At 46.0% G+C, this 27,262-nt stretch overlaps 1 protein-coding gene and 1 non-coding gene across 20 annotated transcripts in view; one reads left to right on the forward strand and one right to left on the reverse strand.

The window, feature by feature from the left end:
* The window catches only part of CELF2 (CUGBP Elav-like family member 2), a 393,828-nt gene that overhangs the window by 115,736 nt on the left and 250,830 nt on the right, over window positions 1-27,262 (reverse strand). For all 19 annotated transcript variants that reach the window (XM_056847601.1, XM_056847613.1, XM_056847611.1 and 16 more), the window contains exon 3: window positions 26,165-26,247. In XM_056847601.1, coding sequence (XP_056703579.1) covers window positions 26,165-26,247 — 83 coding nt within the window. The remainder of the gene's footprint in view (window positions 1-26,164; window positions 26,248-27,262) is intronic.
* On the forward strand, window positions 6,775-6,846 carry TRNAS-GGA (transfer RNA serine (anticodon GGA)). The gene has a single exon. It is a non-coding gene; the product is annotated as a tRNA-Ser (tRNA).

The raw sequence follows: 27,262 nt of genomic DNA on the forward strand, positions 1-27,262 counted from the left end.
CTCATTTAATGATTTACATTGCTCTATTAAGCAAACATATTTGAGGTGTTTAATCTTCTCTTTTTCCACCTTCCCAAACAGTTTTGGCTCTGGGCAAAGGCAGGTCAGGTGCAGCAGAGGTAGGGAGAGAGAGGATGAGATTGCGACGGAAATTCCCCACTTCACATTCATGTGTAAACACCAATGATTAACTATCACTTCTTCAAACAAATGAGCCTTTACAAAATTCATTTAATCCTAAAATAGATATTCAGCTGGATTCAACAATCTCGCTGGAAATAATGCCTCCAGGCTAGCTCATATTATCCATGCAAAATGCAAAGCTATTAAAACAAGTGAGCTAAACATCGCATTTTGTTTTAGATGGTAATACCGGGGTTCATCCCTCCCGTCGCAACAGCAACTTTTGCCGACATTCGGCTGATCATTTTGGGAACTCCCTCCCTGGAGTTACGCCGTGCTGTAGCCAGGGTTGGTTTGAATATGAAGTCCAAAGGGACATTTGTCCAGCTTTTCTCTCCACCCTCTCCAGTCCCTTCCTTCTCTGAAGAGCCAGAAGGCAAGTGCTCAATCTTAAGAACATAAGAACATAAGAAAGGCCATGCTGGATCAGACCAAGGTCCATCAAGCCCAGCAGTCTGTTCACACAGTGGCCAACCAGGTGCCTCTAGGAAGCCACAAACAAGCCACAAACAGCAGCATTGTCCTGCCTGTGTTCCAAAGCATCTAATATAATAGGAATGCTACTCTGATCCTGGAGAGAAAAGGTTTGCATCATGACTAGTATCCATTTTGGCTACTAGCCATGAATACCCCTCTCCTCCATGAACATGTCCACTCCTCTCTTAAAGCCATCCAAGTTGGCAGCCATCACCACATCCTGGGGCAGGGAGTTTCACAATGCGTTGTGTGAAGAAATACTTCCTTTTATCTGTTTTAAATCTCTCACCCTCCAGCTTCAGCGGATGACCCGAAGTTCTAGCATTCTGAGAGAGGGAGAAACGCTTCTCCCTGTCCACTCTCTCCATACTAGAGTTGCCAGGTCCCTCTTCTCAACCGGTGGGAGATTTTGGGGGCAGGGCCTGAAGAGGGCAGGGTTTAGAGAGGGGAGGGACTTCAATGTCATAGAGTTCAATTGCCAAAGCCGCCATTTTTCGCCAGGTGATCTGATCTCTATCGGTTGGAGATTGGTTGAATTAGCAGGAGATCTCCTGCTACTACCTGGCAGTTGGCAACCCTATTCCATACCATGCATAATTTTATGGACATCTATTATGTTTCCCCTTAACTGCCTTCTTTCCAAGCTAAACACTCCTGAGCGTTTTAACCGCTCCTCATAGGGCAGTTGCTCTAGTCCCCTGATCATTTGGTTTCATGATTTTGTGCATTTGGGATTACAGCACAATATTTATCCGACTGATAACCCATTCCATTTCTAAGGCCCTTAGAGGCTTCCTTTTTTACATCTTAAACAACAACAACTAATTCTCTAGGTAATCTGTAAATCTTTGTAGGTGACTTGCCTGGGGTCGGGCAGATCCTTGCCGGTAGGGGGCAGTTGTCTATACGGTACTCCCCCAGGCCTCTAATCTGGAGGATCAGGTTTGATTCCCCACTCCTCCACAAGTGGAGGACTCTAATCTGGATAACTAGATTAGCCCCATTTCTCTCAGCCCCACCAACATCACAAGGTGACTGTTGTGGAGGAGGGGAAGGGAAGGTGATTGTAAGCCGCTTTGAGGTTCCTTTCTGTAGAGAAAAGAAGGGTATAAAAACCAACTCTTCTCCTTCTTCTGGCTAAGAAGGAAAGTAGTGTCCATCACCATGTTGGCATATAAAAAACCAACTCTCTCTTCTCTCCTATCCCTACTCCTTTCAACCTCCAGAGCAAAATGAAGAAGAAGAAGAGTTGGTTTTTATATGCTGACTTTCTCTACCACATAAGGGAGACTCAAACCTGCTTACAATCGCCTTCCCTTCCCCTCCCCGCAACAGACACCCTGTGAGGTAGGCGGGGCTGAGAGGCCAAGGTCTTCTCTTCTACTCAGGCCATAGAGGCCAAAGTTTTCTCTTGCTGTTGCCTCCTAGCACTTGTATTTAAAGGTTTACCTCTAAATTATGGGTAGTAGCCATCTCTCTCCCACTTTCCCACTGAGAGCCAGTGTGGTGTAGTGGTTAAGAGCGGTGGTTTGGAGTGGTGGACTCTAATCAGGAGAACCGGGTTTGATTCCCCACTCCTCCACATGAGCGGAGGCTAATCTGGTGAACCGGGTTGGTTTCCCACTCCTACATATGATGCCAGCTTGGTGACTTTGGGCTAGTCACAGCTCTCTCCGAACTCTCTCAGCCCCTCTTGCCTCACTGGGTGTCTGTTGTGGGGAGTGGAAGGGGATTGTAAGCAGGTTTGATTCTTCCTTAAGTGGTAGAGAAAGTCAGCATATAAAAAACCAACTCTCTCTTTTCTTCTGTCCCTACTCCTGTCAACCTCCAGAGCAAAACGAAGAAGAGTTGGTTTTTATATGCTGACTTTCTCTACCACTTGAGGGAGACTCAAACCGGCTTACAATCACCTTCCCTTCCCCTCCCCACAACAGACACCCTGTGAGGCAGGCGGGGCTGAGAGAGCTCTTAATGAAACTGTAACTTGCCCAAGGTCACCCAGCTGGCTTCGTGTGTAGGATTGGGGGAAAACACATCCAGTTCACCAGATCCGCCTCTGCCGCACATGTGGAGGAGTGGGGAATCAAACCCGGTTCTCCAGCTCAGAGTCCACCGCTCCAAACCACCACTCTTAACCACTATACCACGCTGTGTCCATTGTGTCCTCACTGCCCAATTTCCCTTTGCCTTATAAAGCAGCTGGCTCATCCTGGGGCCTGCCCTCTGGACCTGAGTGATTCATAGAGCCATGGACCAGCACTACACAGAATATTCCAAAGGAGACCACACCACAGATCTATACAGGGCCATCATAACATCAGCAGTTTTATTTCCACCCCCTTCCTAATATTCCCCAGCATAGAGTTTGCCTTTCCCCCCTCCTGCAGTACACTGGATTGACATTTTCATAGAGCAATCCACTAGAACCCCAAGATCTCTTTGCTTCTTGATCACCGCAAGTTTGGACCCCACTGATATAAACTTGTTGAATTTGGGATTATTTGTTCCATGTGCGTCACCTTACCCTTACCAACATCGAACTTATCCACACATAAATTATTAATACAAAGATGGTTCCTGTATATAAAAACATTGGAATCGTGTCAAACCAAAGGAATCAATACAGCCTGGGGCATCATCTATCATTTTGAGACTTATGTTTTAATTCAGAGATTTGGACAATATTATAAAGATGTTTTTCTACTTGTTTTGACACACGGACTTTGTAATAGAAAGATGGATATGTTATTAAATAAGCATTTTTATTTTTTTTAAAAAACATTTCACATACTGAATCAGACCCTTGGTCCATCAAGTCAGAATTGTCTACTCAGTCCAGCAGCAGCTCTCCAGGGTCTCAGGCAGAGGTCTTTCACATCATCTACTTGCCTAGCCCCTTTAACCAGAGATGCCGGGGATTAAACCAGGGACCTTCTGCATGCCAAGCAGATGCTCTACTGCTGAGCCACAGCCCCTCCCCACATTTCCTTTGCCGTGTTGTTATTCCTGGGGGAAGCTGTTGCTGCCCCCAAATCCCAGTTGCGACCCATCTCCTCATTTCCTCACCCCTGGCTCAAGGCTCCATCCCAGCTCAGGCAGTGGGGCTGAGAGAGCTCTAAGAGAACTGTGATTAGCCCAAGGTCACCTAACTGGCCTCATGTGTAGGAGTGGGGAAATCAATCCAGTTTACCAGATTAGCCTTCGCTGCTCATGTGGAGGAGTGGGGAGTCAAACCCGGTTCTCCAGATTAGAGTCCACCCGCTCCAAACCACCACTCTTAACCACTACACTATGCTGGCTCTTGAGTGATGGGAGTGCATGAAGGCAAGCAGGTGGAGGAAGACCACCACAAACAAGTGAGAAAACACTGCAGAACTTCTACTATTTTCTTTGAATGACAAGCAATTGTATTATTAAGTAAACTGGTTCCTAATCTCATGAGAAAATATAGATACCTTTCCGCTCTGCCAAGTAAACCAACGCATTCACAAAAAATATTTTATACAGATGAAGTGAGGGATTTTCACAAATCACAAAATCACACAAGGTTGGAAGAGACCACAAGGGCCACCCAGTCCAACCCCCTGCCATGCAGGATCCCACAATCAAAGCACTCCCGACAGATGGCCATCCAGCCTCTGCCTAAAGACCTCCAAAGATGGGGACTTCACCACCCTCCGAGGCAGTGCATTCCACCATCAAACCGCCCTGACAGTCAGAAAGTTCTTCCTAATGTTTAGGTGGAATCGTTTTTCTCTTAGTTTAACTCCATTACTCCATGTCCTAGTCTCTGAAGCAACAGAGAACAAGCTAGTTCCCTCATTAACATGGCATCCCTTTAAATATTTCAACATGGCTAACATGTCACCCCTTAACCTTCTCTTCTCTAGACTAAACAAACCCAGCTCCTTAAGTCTCTCCTCATAGGGCATGGATTCCAGACCTTTGACCATTCTGGTCGCTCTCCTCTGGACACGCTCTTGTAGAGAACGGGGTCGAGTCTAATGCAACCTGGTGTGTCTGCCCCCATTGTCTATGATATTCTTTTTTAAAAAATCTTGTCATAGAATAGACCACATGACCAAGGAGTTCTGTATAGGGCTGCCAAGCTCCAGGTAGGGCCTGGAGACCTTCTGGAATTACAACTGATCTCCAGACGGCAGAGATCAGTTCCCCTGGAGAAAAAGGCTACTTAGGAAAGTGAACTGTATGGTAGTATACCCAGCTGAGGTCCCTCCCCAAGCCACACCCTCCCCAAGATCCACTCCCAAATCTCCAAGAATTTCTCAGCCCAGAGTTGGGAACCCATGTTCCGTATGACTCAAAAACTTGTATTCTCTTCCACCAATTTTAAAGTCATCCAGTAAGTATGTTTCTTATTCATTGTGCCTCTCTTAAAAACAAACACACAAACAAACAAACAAAACAGAGATGGCAATATGATATCACTAGGGCATGGGTGCCCTGACCTGCATGGCCCAGGCTAGCCTGATCTCATCAAATCTCAGAAGCTAAGCAGGGTTGGCCCTGGTAAGTACTTGGATGGAAGACCATCAAGGAATACCAAAGTCACTACACAGAGGGCTGGCAATGGCAAACCACCTCTTGCCTTGAAAACCCTACTGGATTGCACATGAAGCTGCCTTCTACTGAATCAGATCCTCGGTCCATCAAAATCAGTATCGTCTACTCAGACCGGCCACAGCTCTCCAGGGTCTCAGGAAGAGGTCTTTCACAACACCTACTTGCCTAGTCTTTTTAACTGGAGATGCCGGGGATTGAACCTGGGACCTTCTTCATGCCAAGCAGATGCTATACCACTGAGCTATGGCCCTTCCCCAGACTCTGTATACCCATCAAAGTCATTATTGTCTACTCAGACTGGTAGCGGCTCTCCAGGGTCTCAGGCTTTCACGTCACCTACTTGCCTGGTGCCCTGACCTGGATGGCCCAGGCTAGCCTGATCTCGTCAGATCTCGGAAGCTAAGCAGGGTCAGCCCTGGTTAGTATTTGGATGGGAGACCACCAAGGAATACCAGGGTTGCTGTGCAGAGGAAGGCACTGGCAAACCACCTCTGTTAGTCTCTTGCCATGAAAACCCCAAAAGGGGTCACCATAAGTTTGCTGCGACTTGAAGGCACTTTTCACACACACTTGCCTAGTCCCTTTAACTGGAGATGCCAGGGATTGAACCTGGGACCTTCAGCATTCCAATCAGATGCTCTACCACTGAGCCACGCCCCCATCAATAAGTCAGCTGCAACTTGACGGCACTTTACACACCCACAGGGCATGGAATTGCCTCTGCGTACCACGAAAATCAAGACCCAGCCTGTTTCTCCTTGGCTTGTGCCTTTTCTGAGTCAAGAGCTCTCTAACTAGACCATCCTGCCCTGCTCTTTCTTTCGACAGACATTTGTTCATCTTTTCAGAAGGAATTTTTTTTCCTGCTCGATGCTCTATCCTCACAAAGAAGGGTCACCTTGGACCACTGATTCACTTAGCGTGTTCTTTGTGAACTAGGAGCTATTATTCCGCTCGCAACAAAATTCTAGGTTTTCGTTTCTTTCTCTCCCCCTCCCCCCGCCGTTTAAAACAGCAAAAGGCTTTACAATTTGCTCCTGTCAGAAATGCAATATATATTTGCATTACAATGTAAAAAGAAAGGGCGCCTAATATTTAAGGAGTGCAATCAAGAGGCATCTATAATAAGCAAATGTTTCCAACTCATTGAATCCTCTGAAATGGCACCTTTCATGTTGTGTGGGTCAAGGGCATGAATTACGGAGAATTTTGACTGACTGATGTCTGAGTGCATCGCACTTGGATAACTGGTGTAAACATCTACCTTTGATTACCATCTATACTGTATTGCAGTGCAGCCCACTGAACACATGAAGCTGCCTTCTACCGAATCAGATTCTTGGTCCATCAAAGTCAATATTGTCTACTCAGACTGGCAGCGGCTCTCCAGGGGTCTTTCACGTCACCTACTTGCCTGGTCCCTTTAACTGGAGATGCTGGGGACTGAACCTGGGACCTTCTGCATGCCAAGCAGATGCCCTGCCACAGCCCCTCCCCATTGGCTAAGCTGGAGCAATGAAACATTGGGGAGGGGACATGGCTCAGTGGTAGAGCATCTGCTTGGAATGCAGAAGGTCCCAGGTTCAATTCCTGGCATCTCCAGTTAAAGGGACTAGACAAGTAGGTGATGTGAAAGACCTTTGCTTGAGACCCTGCAGAGTTGCTGCTGGTCTAAGTAGACAATACTGACTTTGATGGCGACCCTATGAATCAATGTCCTCCAAAACGTCCTATTCTTAACAGCCTTGCTCAGATCTTGCAAACTGAAGACCATGGCTTCCTATGTAGAGTCAGTTGATCTCTTGTTGGGGTTTCCTCTTTTCCTGCCGCCTTCCACTTTTCCTAGCATGATGGTCTTTTCCAGTGACTCTTGTCTTCTCATAATGTGACCAAAGTACGACAGCCTCAGTTTAGTCATTTTAGTTTCTAGGGTCAGTTCAGGCTTGATTTGATCTAGAATCCACTGATTTGTTTTTTTGGCAGTCCAGGGTATCCGTAACACTCTCCTCCAACACCACATTTCAAAGGCTGGACTAGGATCCGTGAATTCAAATCCCTACACTGCCATGAAGTTCTTGCATCTCATCTCCATGGGGGACTGGCAGTGCTAATGTGGGAATTCACCACGTTATTCAACCATCCCATACATGCCCCGCATCCAACAGTCACTGATTCAGTGTGGAAACCCACCCCATTTATAGTCTGTACATTGGGCCTTTGTTTGTTTGTGTCTATTCTTGAATCATAGAATTGAAGCATCATAGAATCATAGAGTTGGAAGGGGCCATCCAGGCCATCCAGGCCAACCTCCTGCTTAATGCAGGATCAACCTACAGCATCCCTGACTAGTGTTTGTCCAGCCTCTGCTTAAAGACTGCCAGTGAGGGGGAGCTCCCCACCTCCCTAGGTAGCCGATCCCACTGTCGAACGGCTCTTACAATGAAAAGTTTTTCCTAATATCCAGCCGGTACCTTTCCGCCCTCAATTTAAACCCATTATTGCAAGTCCTATCCTCTGCTGCCAACAGGAACAGCTCCCTGCCCTCCTCTCAGTGACAGCCCTTCAAATACTTAAAGAGAGCAATCATGTTCCCCCTCAACCTCCTCATCTCCAGACTAATGCTTATGATCCAAAATAAATACAGCAGAAACAAATGAGAGATGGATAGCAGGGCAATGAGACCAACCAAACATTGATGCTGGAGTGAGCCATCTGTCAGCAATGCTGATTCTGTGAACAGGCAGATCATGAGCGGGAGGGCAGGAAGGGTTGTGTCAGTGTTTTGGCTCTTGTGGCCCTTTCTTACATGCCCAGGGTAATGCCAATCGCCACTTTGGGGTCAGGAAGCAATTTTCCTCCAGGCCAGATTGGCCAGGGATCCTGGAACGGTTTTGTTGCCCATCTTCTGGGCATGGAGTAAGGGTCACTGGGGGTGAGGTGGGGAGACAGTTGTGAATTGCCTGCAATGGACAGGGGGATGGACTAGATGATCCTCACACAACATGCACCACAGTTAAATCTACTTTTAAGCACAGAACCAAACAATATTATTATCCTTCTTAAAGCTTTTACCAGCATCGTACGAGAATCTCAATCACTACGACAGGATTCTTTTGCAGCACAAAGTGGGGAGGTGGGTCGGGAAGCACAAAGTTCTCTTCAGCTCCTTCGGAAATGACAGAGAGATCAGTCTGAGAGATGCGTTGACAGGCTGTTTTCTGTCAGGATTGCTTTCTCCTTCCGGAAGGAACCAACCCTCCAAGTTTCCTTTTTCACTTTTTTCCTTTGGATTGGCGATTGCCCATCTCTGAGTTACAATGGGAGCGCTGGCAGAGGATTGATTGCTGGCAGGTTTAATGCTGTTCGTAATGACAGCTTGTGAAGATTAGGAAGTTGCTGAAATCAGATATCGGCAAAGACCTGGGATTGCTTTGTGGAGCTAGTCTGAATTAATTAACGAGTCGCTCGCCTTTGATATCGCTTTGATATTTGGCTTGATGCCGGTTAAGACTCAAATACAAAGGAAACTTCACTTTGTTTATACTTTCTTAAGATTCCAGTTTTAGCCTAGAGTGTTCTGTGCGGTGGTCTCTCCTACCACCTTTCTTTTAACTATCACCACCCTGTTATTTTTTTAAAAAAAGGTTTCGAAACCGAGCAATACAGTGGCATGTTTTTTCAAAGAGAGCCTCCTTGAAAATAATGACACGCTAGATTCCTGAAGGCAAAAAAAAATTGTTAGTGACTCATATCAAGGTAAAGCAGATTGGAGTCCTGCAGCACCTTAGAGACAGACAAAATTTTCAGGTATGAATTTTAGAGAATCAGAGCTTCTTTCATCAGATATCTGACGAAGGGAGTTTTGACTGGAGACAAGTCCTATGAGGAAAGGTTGAAGGAGCTGGGTATGTTTAGCCTGGAGAGGAGAAGACTGAGAGGGGATATGATAACCATCTTCAAGTACCTGAAGGGCTGTCATATAGAGGAGGGTGCCGAGTTGTCTTCTGTTGCCCCAGAAGGTCAGACCAGAACCATTGGAAATTAAATCAAAAGAGTTTCCGTCTAGACATTAGGAAGAATTTTCTAACAGTTACAGCGGTTCCACAGTGGAACAGGCTTCCTCGGGAGGTGGTAAGTGCTCCTTCCCTGGAGGTTTTTAAGCAGAGGCTAGATGGCCATCTGTCAGCAGTGCTGATTCTATGACCTTAGGCAGTTCATGAGAGGGAGGGCATCTTGGCCATCTTCTGGGCATGGAGTAGGGGTCACTGGGGGTGTGGGGGGGAGGTAGTTGTGAATTTCCTGCATTGTGCAGGGGGTTGGACTAGATGACCCTGGTGGCTCCTTCCAACTCTATGATTCTATGATTCTCGAAAGCTCGCACCCTGAAAATCTTGTTGGTCTCTATCAGACTCCAATCTAGCTGTTATACAGCAGATCAACACAGCTACCCAGTGGCGGATCTACTGTGAAACTTAATGAAGCTTAAGCTTCAGGGCCCCTAATCTCGGAGGGGCCCTGAAGCAACTTTTTTTTTTAATGAGTGAATTTTTCAACAAAATTGATGGAGTTTTTTTAAGGTGTTTGCTATTAAAATAAGGCTATTTTAGTGACAGAATCATAAGCCAATGGGTTGGAGTACTTAACATTGACCTTAAATATGCTCTAATACCCATTTCATATGGCCTCAAAATATCCCTATAATTGGTCAAATTTCAAAATTTTCTCAGGGGCTTGCAGTGCCCGAACACCCTGTTGTATGGGCTTGCTGAGCTCACCAGAATCTATTCGTAGCCTACATTTTGGCAGCTGGATCCTCGAATCCTTCATTGGTGCACGGCTTAATAGTTCTATAGCTCAGCCCTTAAGCTAGAGCCAATTGGAACAACAAAAAAACATCTGAATTCTCAATTCAGGCTGCACTCATCTTGCTTGTGCATTTTAACACCAACAATCAGATTTTCACCTCTGTATCCTAACAAGCCCCCTCTGATGAACCAATACATCTGCCATAGAACAACCCCATGAAGAAGATAACAGTGGTTACCCAGACCTCATTGCTGGTTGCGAAGGGCCCCCCATAACAGTTCAAGCTTCAGGGTCCCAATAATGTAGGCCCGCCACCGCAGCTACCCTCTGAAAACATCAAGATACAGAATGCCAAATTTCAAAATAAAGCCAGAAAGAAACTTCCTGTCTTTCAAACTGGAGGATCTGGGTACTCTGCTAGCTGAAAAACGCAGCAATCGATCCATCTCTTGGAGAGGGGCTGTCACTTGGCGGTAGAGCAAATGGAATTTGCATGGGTCAAAGGAGGTGAAAAACAGAGGCGATCCTCAGTCGGACTCCTGGTCTGACAGTGTAAAAAACAAAATCCATGTACTGCACCTTCTTTAACCTTCTCGTTTCACTTCCACTAATCTTATCGCCCTCCTGACCTGGATGGCCCCTGCTAGCCTGATCTCATCAGATCTCAGAAGCTAAGTAGGGTCGACCCTGGTTAGTCCTTGGATGGGAGACCACCAGGGAAGTCCAGGGTTGCTATGCAGAGGCAGGAAATGTCAATCCACCCCTCTTTGTCTCTTGCCTTGAAAACCTTATGGGGTCACCACAAGTTGGTTGCAACTTAACCAAACTTAGAATCATAGAATCATAGAGTTGGAAGGGACCACCAGGGTCAACTAGTCCAACCCCCTGCACTATGCAGGAATTTCACCTCCCCCCAATTCTCCCAGGGACCCCTACTACATGCCCAGAAGGTGGCCAAGATGCCCTTCCTCTCATCATCTGCTTAAGGTCATAGAATCAGCATTGAATTAAGGGCAAAGAATCAGCATTTCCACCACTGATCTGCTTGCTGTTAGTTTTTCAAATTTGGTTGCTATAGGACCCAGAAAATGTATCCCCTAAACCTGGGAGGGATCAAATGCTGCAAATTCTGTGGTTGCAAGCACTGGAACCAGGGTTTTAAAAAGAACCTTGGATTCTCGGGTTTTTATCGAGAAACCACAAGCGACAAAAAACACCCCGCTTGGATCTGCAAACCTTATACTGCCCACACCTGGAAGGGATCAAATGCTCATTTGTCCAAATAGGAGGGGCTCAATTTTTGCTTACCTGTTCAGGAGTCAGAACCTGGATATATAAGGTGCCAGGTTCTGATATATAGATATATAAGGTGGCCAGGTTCTGATATATAGATATAGATATATAAGGTGGCCAGGTTCAGATAGATAGATAGATAGATAGATAGATAGATAGATAGATAGATAGATAGATAGATAGATAGATAGATAGAGACAGAGAGATAGACACAGAGACACAGACACAGACACAGACACAGACACAGAGACGGAATAGATACAGATATATAGATATAGATAATATCTTTGCACATATCAGACAGTGCAAAAAGGAAGCTGAATGTAATTACCGCCATATGGAATTTAAGCAGGACCCTGGGCTTTAACACCTCTGCCCTTTCAGAAAGCCCCAGGGGATTTTAACCAACAACTAACAAATGAACATGAGCAAGTCTCTATTTTTCATCCGGCGCGTTGCACCGCACCTTCAGCAGCACAGCATCGCTTGACACCATGCCGCGGCACCGGTTCATTGCCGATGCGTCTATGGAAGCGTGCCAGCTTTTGATTCACTCGCACTACAGCAGGCGGCAACCTGGCTTGCCCTTGGAAGTCTCTCGTCCAAGTAGTAATTAGACTTCGTTTCTGCGGACCTGAGAAGAATTCAGCATTCAGAGGCAAAGCAACAGGCCGCTTAGGATAGACCTTTGGAAGATATGGCATTGAAATCTATGGCACTGGAGTCTATGGCACTGAACTCCCTCCCCTCCTCAGGCTCCACACCAAAAACCTCCCGCTGGTGGAGAAGAGGGACCTGGCAACCCTACCCAGAAAGCCTCCAGAGCTGAGTGGGGAATTTGAATCTGGGTCTTGTAGATCCTAGATCAACACTCTGCCTACTACACTGCACTGCACTGCCTGCCACCAGTGGGTAAACGGCCTCCCTACCTTAAATCCAGGGCTCCAGGTCCTAGTGTGATACCCTCTTAGTGGGTGGGGGCACTTTTCAGATACCCTGAACACCTTTTTGCACTTAGTTTCAACTGGACTGCTTACTCAAAGGCCTGCACTATTTGTGAACTGGATTGTGTGGGGGCCTTGCCTTTCTATACACACAGATGTTGGTGGTTTCTGGGAGAATCTCCTCCCCACCACCACCACCAGCAAAAATCCAACCTGAGTGAACCGCAAAACTCGGGTCTTCACGTCAGTTTTCAAAACATCCTGATTCAGCTGATTCAGAAGGAAGGCAGGAGTGCGGTACGACTAAGGCGACCCAATCAAAGCGCCGGCCTTAAAAACCCTAATCTTTCCTCCGTCTCATAAACCGATAGGAAGCAATTCGAGAGTTTGTGGTTCGGAAGCAGCGGTCAAACACACTTGTTAACATTTTTTCACGAGATGTTTATGGCTTCTCGCTGCCCTTTCTACCCGCCGTGTCTCTCATCATTAAATCCGTTTCAAAAAAAACCCAGCACTGGTAGCTCAGTATAGTTTCCCCATACCCTGGTTTGGGGAAGGCGTCATTAAAGAAGGCAAGCGTCAAGCCAGGGCAGAAGCCGTTTACAATCTCCATGTCCGAAGCCCACAACACTGTTTACCATTTTTGCGTTCCGAATCTTATTGATGTTGGAAAAGCAACGGAGGCAGTGTCGAGGGGCGAGCGTCTGAAATATCCGCTCATTAGCGGGACAGTTTTAATAGCCCGCGTCGTAACGCTAATGAGGCTGACAGACAGTTGCGTACTTCCCCACCGGTTCCGGATGACAGAAGAGTGGCTAAATACCCACAGCAGGACAAATATACATTTAAGGATGTTACCAATCTGCTCGCTTTGGCCAAGGGCCATCCTAGAGGAAGGCTGGGTTTTTAAGTGATCTGGACCCCCCACCCCTGGTTATTGTTAGGTCAGCTACGTCTGACAGTAGCAACGTTGTGTTCTGAGTAGGGTTGCCAATTCTCAAAATCACAAGATCCCACACAAGGTTGGAAGAGACCACAAGGGCCATCCAGTCCAACGACCTGCCATGCAGGATCCCACAATCAAAGCGCTCCCGACAGATGGCCATCCAGCCTCTGCTTAAAGACCTCCAAAGACGGGGACTCCCCACCCCACCCCGAGTCAGGGCAGTCCACCATAGAACTGCCCTCACTGTCAGAAAGTTCTTCCTAATGTTTAGGTGGAATCGTTTTTCTCTTAGTTTAAATCCATTACTCCGTGTCCTAGTCTCGGGAGCAACCGAGAACAAGCTAGTTCCCTCATTAACATGGCATCCCTTCAAATATTTAAACATGGCTATCATGTCACCCCTTAGCCTTCCCTTCTCCAGACTAAACTAACCCAGCTCCTTAAGCCTCTCCTCATAGGGCATGGATCCCAGACCTTTGACCGTTCTGGTCGCTCTCCTCTGGACACACTCCAGCTTGTCAACATCCTTCTTAAATTGTGGAGCCCAAAACTGGACATAGTATTCCAAGTGAGGTCTGACCAATGAAGTCCCGCCCCTCCCAAAATCTCGCCCTCCTCAGGCTCCACCCCCAAAACCTCCCGCTGATGGCAAATAGGGACCTGGCAACCCTATCAGTGTGGCCCAGGATATCTTCATATCCACGACGATAAATGCTTGCGGATAATCCTGCTCCCTGGCACAATTAACTTGGAGCAAACCTTTCCCTGAAAACAAGTGCTTTCCTAAGTCAATATAAAAAAGTATTTAACAAAAACCACAGTAATTCTTTTGCTAACATTGCCGGCGTATGTGCAATGGGGAAGGAGGACTGAAGGAGAAATAAAAACACTCTCAGAGTTGACATCTGGCAGAAAGGAAGTTATTAATATTTTATAAGACATTAAGATTCTGTGTGCTCCTTTTTTTCTTTTTTTGCTGCTCAAGTTTTAAGAGCTTTCCTGAACACTATATTTCTCGGTTATTATACCCTTAATTAAATTGATTCGCACAGGGCATTCCCTGATGAGAATGGCTCCGGAGGTATGCGCAGGGGGCCGGCAGTCAAGTGTTTATTGAGAACCCCAAATCACAGCCATAAAAGGGAGTTTGCCTGCCACAGGGTACTCGGAGGTGAAGCACATGCAGACTTTAAATGAGGATTAAATGCTATTATTGGCCAAACTAGCCAGTAAAACGCAAGTACTAATAGCTGTTATCACATTACATTTACTTAGCGTTAACCATCCCAAGGAATCCCGGTGGAGCTTCTGGGAGCAACCTAGCCTGACATAAAATAAAATAAGGTGCCATTTAAAAGCAATATTTTAAAATGGCATTTTATTTTACTGGACCAACGTATATTAATGGGAACTCTGAATTTTCAAGCTTTTCCAAGTTCTTCCGGGCTCACTCAATGAACCATCTGCAAATGCTGAAATACCACCCAAATGTCAAAACTAAGTCCTGATGTGCCCCCACAAATGGCAACTAGAAGCCCCTGCCCTTCAGTTTTAGTGCTCCACGTTTCTAAAGAAGAAGTTGATTTTTACACCCCAGGTTCAATCCCTGGCATCTCTAGTTAAAGGGACTAGGCAAGTCGGTGATGTGAAAGACCTTGGCCTGAGACCCTGGAGACCTGCTGCTGGTCTGAGCAGACCAGTGGTTCCCAAAGTGGGCAGTACCACCCCCTGGGGGGCAGGGGGATTACCTAGGGGGGCACTAAGAGGCAAGGGGGCAGCAGGGGAGGCGCTAGAGGTGGGCCCCTTCAACTCATGTTGTTCACTAAGTTACAATAGATCAAGCTATGGCACCAATAAAGGAAGCCACAGCCTTCAATTTGCAAGATGTGAGCAAGGCTGTCAAAGACAGGACATTTTGGAGGACTTTCATTAATAGGGTCACCATGAGTCGGAAGTGACTTGACGGCACTTAACACACACACCCATGGCATCATGCTGGCAAATTTGGTGGAAACTATCAGAATTTTTTCCCAGACTTTGAAGAGCTGGTACCACTGGATCAAGTTAATCAGTTTTGCTGAATACATCTCAACTAAAAAAGTTTGAATTGGATTTTGAATAGCTGTGCAATTAATTGTTACTGTTTTTTAAATTTTATTGTTCTTATCTTCTTCAGTGTGTCATGCAAACCCCTATTTTGAATAATGCTTTTTATAGGATAGGGTAGGGGGCGCTGGGGTTGAGTTTGTGGGACCAAGGGGGCGGTGGCCCGAAAAGTTTGGGAACCACTGGAGTAGACAATACTGACTTTGATGGACCAAGGGTCTGATTCAGTATAAGGCAGCTTTATGTGTTCATGCTGGAACTATAGGCTAAAAGCTAGACAGAAAGCCTTGACCTGCAACATTATGACTCCCTGTCAAGGCAGGTTTCAGTTAACCTCTGAGTGGTTTGCAGAATGCAAATTCAGCGTTTACTCTGCAGGACTGTAATGTTTTACACTGATACTTGGGTGGTGTGTGTGTGAAATGTCATTTCACCACACTACTCTTCCCAGTAGGGCCCAGCGTGGTTCACAACAATACTGAAAAGCAGTGATTAAAACACAGCAGTCCATATAGAGAGCATGCAAGCAAAACCCCCCCCCCCAAAAAAAAACCAGAATGGAAGCTGATCGTTTGAGCCACACTTGAATTCCTTCCTAACCAACTTGATCTTATTGTGCAGTCCTAAACTGAGTCACACACTTCTAAGCCCATTAACTTCACTGGTTTCAGAACGGCATAACTCTTCTTAAAGGTAGTCCCCTGTGCAAGCACAGGGTCATTCCTGACCCATAGGGTGACGTCACATCACGACGTTTACTAGGCAAACGATGTTTACAGGGTGGTTTGCCAGTGCCTTCCCCAGTCATCTTCCCTTTACCCCCAGCAAACTGGGTACTCATTTCACCAACCTTGGAAGGATGGAAGGCTGAGTCAACCTTGAGCCAACTACCTGAAACCGACTTCCGTTGGGATCAAACTCAGGTCGTGAGCAGAGCTTTGGACTGCAGTACTGCAGCTTACTACTCTGCACCATGGGGCTCCTTATAACTCTTCTTGGGGTTGCATTATTAGGCCACTCTTTCCGGGTAGTACACCCCACTGAATAAAATTGGGCTTAGTTCTGAGCAAAGATCTTTAGGTTTGCTCTCTAACTGTGCAGTCCTAAGCAGAGTCCATTGAATTCAATGGACTTCAACAGGTATCACATGAACACATGAAGCTGCCTTATACTGAATCAGACCCTTAGTCCATCAAAGTCAGTATTGTCTTCTCAGACCGGCAGCAACTCTCCAGGGTCTCAGGCAGAGGTCTTTCACATACCCTACTTGCCTAGTCCCTTTAACTGAAGATGCCAGAGATTGAACCTGGGACCTTCTGTTTTCTTAGGACTGCTCTGTCGCTCTTCTAAAAGACAAGATAGAGGCTGGCTTCTTGAAATTTTTGGGAAGGCCGCTCTATAAGAGACGACACGCAGATGTGAAAGCCCTAGATAGAGGAATGAAAGTTCTCAAATGCCTACAGCGGGAATGAAGAAAGACCTACTGAAAAAAAAAATCAGAGTCATGGTTTCATACTTCAGGTTGTGGCTGGAGATCTCCTGGGATTACAGCTGACCTCTAGGCAACAGAGATCAGTTTACCTGGAAAAAATGGCTGCTTTGGAAGGTGGACTCTATGGCATTACACCACATTGAAGTCCTTCCCCTCCCCAAACCCCACCCTCTTCAGGTTCCACCACCAAAATCTCCAGGTATTTTCCAACCCAAAGCTGGCAACCCATTTTCACATTAGGAAAGGCAGTCCTTTAAGTACATGAGTCCCTGGCATGAAGATCTTTAATGGTCAGAACTCGGAATTGAACCTAGAAACAATTAGATAACTGATGTAATGATTTCACATGAGGATGTTAGGTACAAAAAGGCTTGCTTCAGTCGTTACTAGTACTAGTACTACTACGAGTACTACGAGTACTACAGACTAATCAAAAGCAGTACCATCAGCTAAGAACTGTTCTCCTACAATAAACACAGCCCTGATGGTTCTTGAGAATAATGATTCTCTTGTGCAGTGAGGAAAGCCTATTACAATAAATTTAAAAAATAATTAAAGTGGCTCATACTTAATACTTGTGAACCTCAAGAAAAATAAAAGCAGCTGCTATAACAGACCACTGCAATAGCTCTTATACATGGAACTGGATGAAAAGAAATACCAAAAACCTAGCGCTGGAAATAAAAGCATGCCTGAAAACTCATGGCCAATTCGTTTCGTACCCTTCAACTTTAGCTACCAATGTGTTCCTAAAACTCTGAAGCAAAACAGACCACAAGGCGCGTGCTAGTGTTTCAGTGAAATGCAATGTGGAATGTTGTCATTTTCTCTTCACCAGATAACCAGGAAGTTCCTGAAGATCTAATGGCAGTTCTTAGTGGGAAGAAGATGATAGAGAAGAAGCTGTGCTTTTGGAGTGCGAACACAGGACTGAGGGCTTTCTTGGCTTGTGCAGCTCTTGGCGTTCAGACAGAAGGCCCTTTTCAGAAGATCGTTTGCTGGGATGCGGGGAAAGCTGTGTCGGTTAGCAGGAGGCGGCTGTTATAGCCGGATGCTATATTACTGACGTTTTGTTATACTCTTGTTTAAAAATGCTGTTTAAATAGATATCTGGTGTTTTGTCTGATGTTTGCTGAGCCAAGCAAACTGCTCGCTTGGCTCTGCCCTGGTTAGACTTCCCCTAGAGTACTGTGCTCAGTTTTGGGCACTGCAATTTAAGGAAGATGTAGACAAGCTGGAACGTGTCCAGAGGAGGGCAACCAAGATGGCGAGGGGTCTGGAGACCAAGTCCTATGAGGAAAGGTTGGAGGAGCTGGGTATGTTTGGCCTGAAGAGGAGAAGACAGAGAGGGGATAGGATAACCATCTTCAAGTACTTGAAGGGCTGTCATTATAAAGGATGGTGCCGAGTTGTTTTCTGCTGCCCCAGAAGGTCGGACTAGAACCAATGGGTTGAAATTAAATCAAAAGAGTTTCCGTCTAGACATTAGGAAGAATTTTCTAACAGTTAGAGCAGTTCCTCAGTGGAACAGGCTTCCTCGGGAGGTGGTAAGCTCTCCTTCCCTGGAGGATTTTAAGAAGAGGTTAGATGGCCATCTGTCAGCAATGCTGATTCTCTGACCTTAGGCAGATCATGAGAGGGAGGGCATCTTGGCCATCTTCTGGGCATGGAGTAGGGGTCACTGGGAGTGTGGGGGGGGAGGTAGTTGTGAATTTCCAGCATTGTGAAGGGGTTGGACTAGATGACCCTGGTTGGTCCCTTCCCACTCTATGATTCTATGACTGTAAGATGCTTGGAAGGGGTAAACTGTGAGGGGCAGGGCTGCCAGGTCCCTCTTCACCACCGGTGGGAGGTTTTTGGGGTGGGGCCTGAGGAGGGCGGGGTTTGGGGAGGGATTTCAATGCCATAGAATCCAATTGCCAAAGCAGCCATTTTCTCCAGGGGAACTGACCTCTATCAGCTGGCGATCAGTTGTAATAGCAGGAGATCTCCAGCTAGTACCTGGAGGTTAGGAAATTAGTACAGGAGCAAAACTGTGTATAACAAAGTGCAAAAATATTTATGAGCTATACATAGTGCCAATACATAGTGACAATCTATCATCAAATAGTCAAAATCCATAGTTCATGGCATATCCTGGTACATTCCTTCCAAAGTATGCATAAAGCAATATCCAGCTGGTATCTTCAATATGGGTAATCACAGTAGAATGGGGATACAGCCGTTTCAAAATTCTTCTGTTCAGTTTTTCCTCAGTCCCCTAAATAATCAATCCTGTTATTCCAGTTTCAAAAATTCATGATTGCCTTCTAACATTCCAGTTAGTTGCCAAGTTCCACGTAGGGATACAAACAAATGTACAGTGGTGTCTATTTTTTCTACAAGTACCTGGAGGTTGGCCAATGTATGAATGGACCATTTCCCCGTAAGAGTAAAATAAAACAGTTTATGTGTTGAGAATTCATGTCAGCCTCTTGTGTGCCATATCCAGACATATACTAACAAAGGGTTTGTTTGTTTTTGCTTCCTAGGTCAAAATACATCTATATACATTTTATACGTTTGGAGGGGGTGGGAAACAGTTATACCCCCAATGACAGTTTATCACCCTGCCCCCTGGGTCTGGTGTTACATGTCTATGCAATTCAATTGAATTATCTTATAATTTTAAATGTTCTTTTTAATTGTTCAAATGTTTTAATTGTTTTGTGTTCGCCACCTTGGATACCCTGCTCAGGAGGAAAGATGGCATACATTTTTTTAAAATAAATTTGTACATATATGTGGGCCAATATAGGGGGCTATCTGCATGCTAGTTCATCTGGGTTAGGTTATATTATATGAGGTGCTGTGGAACGCAGGCAGAACAATGCTGCTTCAGTTGTCTTGTTTGTGGGTTTCCTAGAGGCACCTGGTTGGCCACTGTGTGAACAGACTGCTGGACTTGATGGGCCTTAGTCTGATCCAGCATAGCTTTTTTATGTTCTTATGTTCTCTCCAGAATCGGAGGAGCATGCCTATTATATTAGGTCCCATGCAAGACAGGCAGGATGCTGCTGCAGTCGTCTTGTTTGTGGGCTTCCTAGAGGCACCTGGTTGGCCACTGTGTGAACACACCGCTGGACTTGATGGGCCTGGGTCTGATCCAGCAGGGCTTTTCTTATATTCTTGTGTTCTTTAGAGCCGAGGCCAGGATAGAGCTGTCCACAGACAGCTGAACAAGTTCTGGAGAACCTGGCCCTTATGTTCTTAAGTTTTCAGAGGAAATGTAGCAAAATACATCATTAGCTTCTTATTAATTCCGCAACACACATACACACAAAGGTGATTTCTTTAAAATAGTGGTGCTGCAACTTTAAATTACAGAACTGGCTCAGTGTTTAATGAGAGACTTAGCACAGCAGGGTTTCTGTTAAATTAAGTTGTGCCTTCACATCACAGTGGGAAAACAGGTGTATATTGGTTTAGAATTATGGAAATGTTGACTAATTCCAAGGCTTGTAATCAAACAGCAAGGCATCTAAGCAATCCTTCCTTCCAAAGAGGTGGCATTAATCATTCATGTCTAGCACCGTTTTCTTCATGTCCACTAAAAAGGCTGAAATGCCAAAGGAAGGGATAGTATGTCAATGCATGCGCGTCTCCACTAAGGAGCAGAATTTATCAGCTAGAGCCACGCATAAAAGCAGAGTACCAGAATCCAAACTCATTTGAAATGGATAGTGCAATGGAGAGAGCATGGCTGCAAAACAAATTGAGCTAATACACCTTTCTGGGTCTTTTTTGGTTCGCTTTGAGTCCTTAACTGGAAGGATCAGAAAAAATCAGTTGAGGACCAAGGCAGCTGTTTGCAAGAACACACATAAACTCCTGCAGATGTGGGACAGGAGACACACATGAACACATAGAATCATAGAATTATAGAGTTGGAAGGGACCTCCAGGGTCATCTAGTCCAACCCCCTGTACAATGCAGGACATTCACAACTACCTCCCTCCCCACACCCCCAGTGACCAGAAGATGGCCAAGATGCCTTCCCTCTCATCATCTGCCTAAGGTCACAGAATCAGCATTGCTGACAAATGGCCATCTAACCTCTTCTTAAAAACCTCCAGGTAAGGAGAGTTTACCACCTCCCGAGGAAGCCTATTCCACTGAGGAACTGCTCTAACTGTTAGAAAATTCTTCCTAATGTCAAGACAGAAACTGTTTTGATTTAATTTCACCCCGCTGGTTCTGGTCCGACCTCCTGGGGCAACAGAAAACAACTCGGCACCATCCTCTCTATGACAGCCTTTCAAGTACTTGAAGATGGTTATCATATCCCCTGAAGCTGCCTTCTACTAAATCAGACCCTTGGTCCATCAAAGTCAGTATTATTTACTCAGACCAGCAGCGGCTCTCCAAGGTCTCAGGCAGGGATCTTTCACATCACCTGCTTGCCTAGTCCCTTTAACTGGAGATGCTGGGGATTGAAACTGGGACCTTCTGCATGCCAAGCAGATGCTCTGCACTGAGCCACAGCCCCTCCCCAAACATCTTCTACTGAAGAGCACATGAACACATGAAGCTGCTTTATACTGGTCTATCGCTTGGTCCATCAAAGTCAGTCTTGTCTACTCAGACCAGCAGAACTCCTATTTCTTCCAAAGCTAGGGTTGCCAGTTCTGGGTGGGGAAATACCTGGACGTTTTGGGGGTAGAGCCTGGGGAGGGCGGGGTTTAGGGAGCACAGGAACCTCAGCAAGGTACAATGCCACAGAGCCCACCCTCCAAAGCAGCCCTTTTCTCCAGGGGAACTGATCTCTGTCACCTGGAAATCAACTGTGATATAAGGAGACCTCCAGGTCCCACCTGGAGGTTGGCAACCCTACCCACAGCCCATAGTGGTTGGGGGCAGTTGTCAAAACCATGCATGGCCTCTCTGCAAAATATATTTGTTCTTACTTATAAGCATTCTCCTTCTCACAGTATTATAGTTGTTTTCTGTTGCTTTTTTGAATAAGTAAATCAATAATTATTCATAAGCCTTGTCTTACTTTTATATTTACTAGTCATCTTGAGCCTCGTGCTGCATCTCTCCCTAGTTTAACTTCATTCAGCACAGGTTGTACTGTTTCCTAAGATCCAGATGGGGGCTGGAGATCTCTTGGAATTTAAACTGATCTCCAGACCACAGAGATCAGTTCACTAGGAGAAAATGGCTGCTTTTGAGTTTAGACAACATGGAATTTATACACAGCTGAGGTCCCTCCCCTCCCCACACCCTGCCCTCCCCAAGCTCCACCCCCAGATCGCCAGCCATTTCCCAAGTGGGGATTGGCAACCCTAGTAAGGACTAGGGTGGCCGGTGCCAGGTTAGGAAATACCATATATGCCATCCTGAGCTTCTTTGAGGAAAGGAAGAAGAAATATATAGACAGACAGAAATCCTACCTTTGCCTGTGTGAGGCTTAGCATTGGTATTTACATAATTCCTACAGGGACTAACTAGTTTATTGTTAGAAACAGTGATAATAAAGTAAGCCAAAAAAGACCTTAAATTAAATTTCTTATGTTTTTGCAATTTAACACTGCACAACAATAAACCTTTGAATCTTGCTCAGAATCTCTTGCTCTCCAATCCTACTGAAATCACAGCACAAAGTTGCAATTTGAGTCAGATTGCTGGCTCATTTAACTGAACATCGCCTCCTATGACTGGCAGCTGTTTCCCAAGATAATTCCCAGCCCACCTCCTAAATGTCCTTCTTTAACTGGAGGTGGTCAGGGTAGAACCTGGGACCTTTTGTATACACTGCAAGGGCATAGCCACTGAGCTATAGCCTCTTTGTCGTAGCTCGAAGGTGCTGCTACACTTGAATCTAGCTCTTGGCCACTCTGGAATAGCACCCTGCCTTTGCACACATATTTCTTTGCATTCATTTATTAAAATATTTCTCTTTAAAAGTAAAGACTACAAGCTGCTGCTGAAGAAGAGTTGGTTTTTATATGCCGACTTTCTCTGCCGCTTAAGGGAGAATCAAAACGGCTTACAATCACCTTCCCTTCCCCTCCCCACATAAGACAACCTGTGAGGTAGGTGGGGCTGAGAAAGCTCTATGAGCTGTGACTAGCCCAAGGTCACCCAGCTGGCTTCATGTGGAAAAGTGGGGAATCCAACCCAGTTGTCCAGATTAGCCTCAACTGCTCATGTGGAGGAGCCGGGAATCAAACCCGGTTCTCCAGATCAGAGTCCACCACTCCAAACCACCACTCTTATCCACTACACCACACAGGTGTAATCATCAGCATTGTGTACTTTCAAGTCACAAACAACTCCTGGTGACCCCAGGACGGTGTAGTTTTTAAGGCAAGAGATAAGCAAGAGGTGGTTTCCTCTGGGTTCCTCTGCAGAGCAACAACACCACACAACACTCCATTACTGGCACAGAAAAAGGAAGAACATACATTAGGATCAATCCAAGTACAAATCAATAAAACTGGATAAAACCATCCTGGATCAGCCATTAAGGAAAGCTACACCCCATTCACGATATCTGAATGCTAACTGTAAGAACCTTGCAACGGATTCAATTATTTTTGGGTTTTGTGTGGTCATAAGATAGGATATCCTGAATTCATCAGAAAGCCATCCCCTGTTTACAAACAGCGGCTCTGCAGAGCAACGCCAGTCTTCTTCGGTGGTCTCCCATTCAAGTTCTGACTCCGGCTGACCCTGCTTAGCTTCTAAGCTCTGATGAGATCAGGCCAGGCTGGGCTACCAGGCTGCTGATCAAAATACAAATCACAAAATGAAAGAAAAGAACACTATTGAAAAAAGATCCTAGAACAACCAGTTGTTTTGGAGGGAAACTACTCAGAAAGTAACCAAAAGCTCAGGGAAATAAAAATTATCTGCCCAGTAGTTAAAGGCCATTGATAAAGGTACACTGAAGAAGGAGAAGGAGAAGGAGGAGTTGGTTTTTATATGCTGACTTTCTCTACCACCTCAGGGAGAATCAAACCAGCTTATAATCACCTTCCCTTCCTCTCCCCACAACAGACACCTTGTGAGGTAGGTGGGGCTGAGAGAGTTGTGACTAGCCCAAGGTCACCCAGCTGGCTTCATGTATAGGAGTAGGGAAACAAACCCAGTTCACCAGATTAGCCTTCGCCACTCATGTGGAGGAGCGCGGAATCAAACCCGGTTCTCCAGATCAGACTCCACCGCTCCAAACCACCGCTCTTAACCACTACACCTTTGGAGACGGAGGACTAGAGGCATGGCAGCATAATAGGAACAGCTGTGTCTCTTGTCACCACATCATTCAAGAGCTTGGCACGAGCCGGGCCCCTGCTCTGGCCACAGGAAAGCATGGGCCAGCCAGTTTCCTATATAGCTTGCCAGCTGAGCTTTAACCATGGCTGGTTCAACATCTCCAAATAACCAGCTCCCACATCAGCTTGGACAGCTCCCTGCATGCAAGGTTCCCAGCTCTCCAAGTCTGCCTGTTGTGGACATTCCTAGTCTCTTACTCCTGAAGCGATGGACAGCTCCAGTTTGCCTACCTTGAGACCCTGTTCCTTCATCCCAGGCTGGCCCGGGGCAGAATATGTATTAGAACAGTCCTTGTACACCCAGGCAGTTGGTATTGGTTCCTACTCCATCTCGAGTGCCTTGACAATGCAGCATGTGAAATGAATGTGGTTTCTTGTGTGTGGGGGGCTGTGGCTCAGTGGATGAGGATTCTGTTTGGCATGCAGAAGGTCACGGGTTCAATACTCGGCATCTCCAGTTGAAAGGATCAGGTTGTAGGTGATGCGAAAGACCTCTGACGAAGAACCTGGAGGGCCGCTGCCAGTCTGAGTAGACAATACTGACCTGGATGGATCAAAGGGTCTGATTCTGCATAAGGCAGCTTCATGTGTTCAAGACAGTCAGGGAAGGGGCAGTGGTAGATCATCTGCTTGGCACACAGAAGATCCCAAGTTCAATCCTCAGCATCTCCAGTTAAAAAGACCAGGTCTGGTTAGTACATGGATGGGAGACCACCAAGGAAGACCAGGGTTGCTATGCATAGGGAGGCAATGGCAAACCATCTCTGCTTGTCTCTTGCCTTGAAAACCCCATGAGATGGAACTTCATGGGATCGCCCTGAGTCAAACCACCTCTGCATGTCTCTTGCCTTGAAATCTCCATGTTCTTTGGGTCGCCATATAACTTGACAGCACACACAAAAACAGACACAGTCATAGAATCACAGAGAGGGAAGGGATCAGCAGGGTCGTCTAGTCCAACCCCCTGCAAAATGCAGGAAATTCACAACTACCTCCCCCACACACCCCCAGTGACCCCTCCTCCATGCCCAGAAGATGGCCAAGATACCCTCCCTCTCATGATCTGCCTAAGGTCATAGAATCAGCATTGCTGACAGATGACAATCTAACCTCTTCTTAAAAACCTCCAGGGAAGGAGAGCTTACCACCTCCTGAAGAAGCCTGTTACACTGAGGAACCACTCTAAATGTTAGAAAATTCTTCCTAATGTCTAGACGGAAACTCTTTTGATTTAATTTCAACACACTGGTTCTAGTCCGACCTTCTGGGGCAGCAGAAAACAACTCGGCACCATCCTTTATAATGACAGTCCTTCAAGTACTTGAAGATGGTTATCCTATCCCCTCTCAGTCTTCTCTTCAGGCCAAACATACCCAGCTCCTTCAACCTTTCCTCATAGGACTTGGTCTCCAGACCCCTCGCCATCTTTGTTGCCCTCCTCTGGACATGTTCCAGCTTGTCCACATCTTCCTTAAATTGCAGTGCCCAAAACTGAACACAGTTCCCTAGGTGAGGTCTAACCAGAGCAGAGTAAAGCGATACCATCACTTTGCATGATCTGGACACTACTTCTGTCGATACAGCCCAAGATCGCATTCGCCTTTTTAGCTACCGCATCACACTGCTGACTCATGTTCAGTGTTCGGTCGCATCACCAATCAAACCCTCTCTTCTGGAGGAGCCCTGGGAATTTGTGTTCATTAAAAAAAAAAAAAAAAAGCAAAACAAACATGAAATCCTTTGTTGTTTCTGCATCTTGGAACAGGTCCCCAGGGGACAGTAAGAGCCATTATCAACCTTGCTAACAAGATCTCCAGACTTTTCCGGCTGCCAGAGTTAGTGTAAGCTGACCCATCAGGTCACTAACCTTCCTTGAAAAGACCAAAACCATTCAGGGCATTAAGAGCTTGTAAGCCTTACCTTCTGGAAAGGGAGTAGCTGGTTTCCCTCACCCACCGCCGTTCTCCCAAGCTCCACAATTATTACAGAGGGAAAAAAAAGTGAATGTACTCACCCCAGGTAAAGTTTTAATATTGTGGAGGGCGTTCTGTGCCTCAAGTGCAGCTTTTCTTGTATAAAATGTTACGAAACAACAACCTACGGAGAGAAATTGAAAAGATGTTCAGAAATTACCAGGAACGGTTTTGTTTGGCCTACAATAGAAAAGGGGGGGAAAGGGATGGAAGGAAGCAAAGAGATGATTGAGCAACATTATTATATGACGGCTGGGGGAAAAAAAGCAAATCATAATGAGTCTACATAGGTAGCACAAATAAGAGAGATGCTTTATTTTTTAAAATGGGGGGGGAGATTAAAATCACCCACACGTATCGCATCCGTGCCACACACCTACCGTTCCAGTAAACTACAACCTCTCGGAAATTAAGTTAACCAACATTTCAACTGGCAGCGCAACGAAAACAGTAACATATCTTTTTTCCACAGCCAGCTGTGACTTACAGGGTTTGGTAGCAGAGGTTAGGCATGGCAGAGGTTAAGTGCACGACATCTTAGGGTTGCCAACCTCCAGGTGGTGGCTGGAGATCTCCCGCTATTACAACTGATCTCCAGGCAACAGAGATCAGTTCCCCTGGAGAAAATGGCTGCTTTGGCAATTGGACTCTATGGCATTGTAGTCCTTCCCCTCTCCAAACCCCGCCCTCCTCAGGTATTTCCCAACACAGAGCTGACAACCCTAGAAATGGCTGAGCGAAGCTGAAAGAATGCCAGCGAGGCCATGGGGACTAGGGTTGCCAACCTCCAGGTGGTGGCTGGAGATCTCCCGCTTTACAACTGATCTCCAGGCAACAGAGATCAGTTCCCCTGGAGAAGATGGCCACTTTGGCAATTGAAGTCCCCCCTCCAAATCCCTCCTTCCTCAGGCTCCACCCCCAAAATCTCCAGGTATGTTTCCATCTGGCAACCTTAGTGTCTGTCTGTCTGTCTGTCTGTCTGTCTGTCTGTCTGTCTATCTATCTATCTATCTATCTATCTATCTATCTATCTATCTATCTATCTAAATAAATACACACACACACACAACCCCTCAGCTTGTGTATCAGGACATGGAGGGCCACCAATACCCTTTGAATAAGGTTGCCAACCTCCAGGT

Source organism: Euleptes europaea, chromosome 3, assembly GCF_029931775.1.
Source record: "Euleptes europaea isolate rEulEur1 chromosome 3, rEulEur1.hap1, whole genome shotgun sequence".
NCBI classification, from domain to species: Eukaryota; Metazoa; Chordata; class Lepidosauria; order Squamata; family Sphaerodactylidae; genus Euleptes; species Euleptes europaea.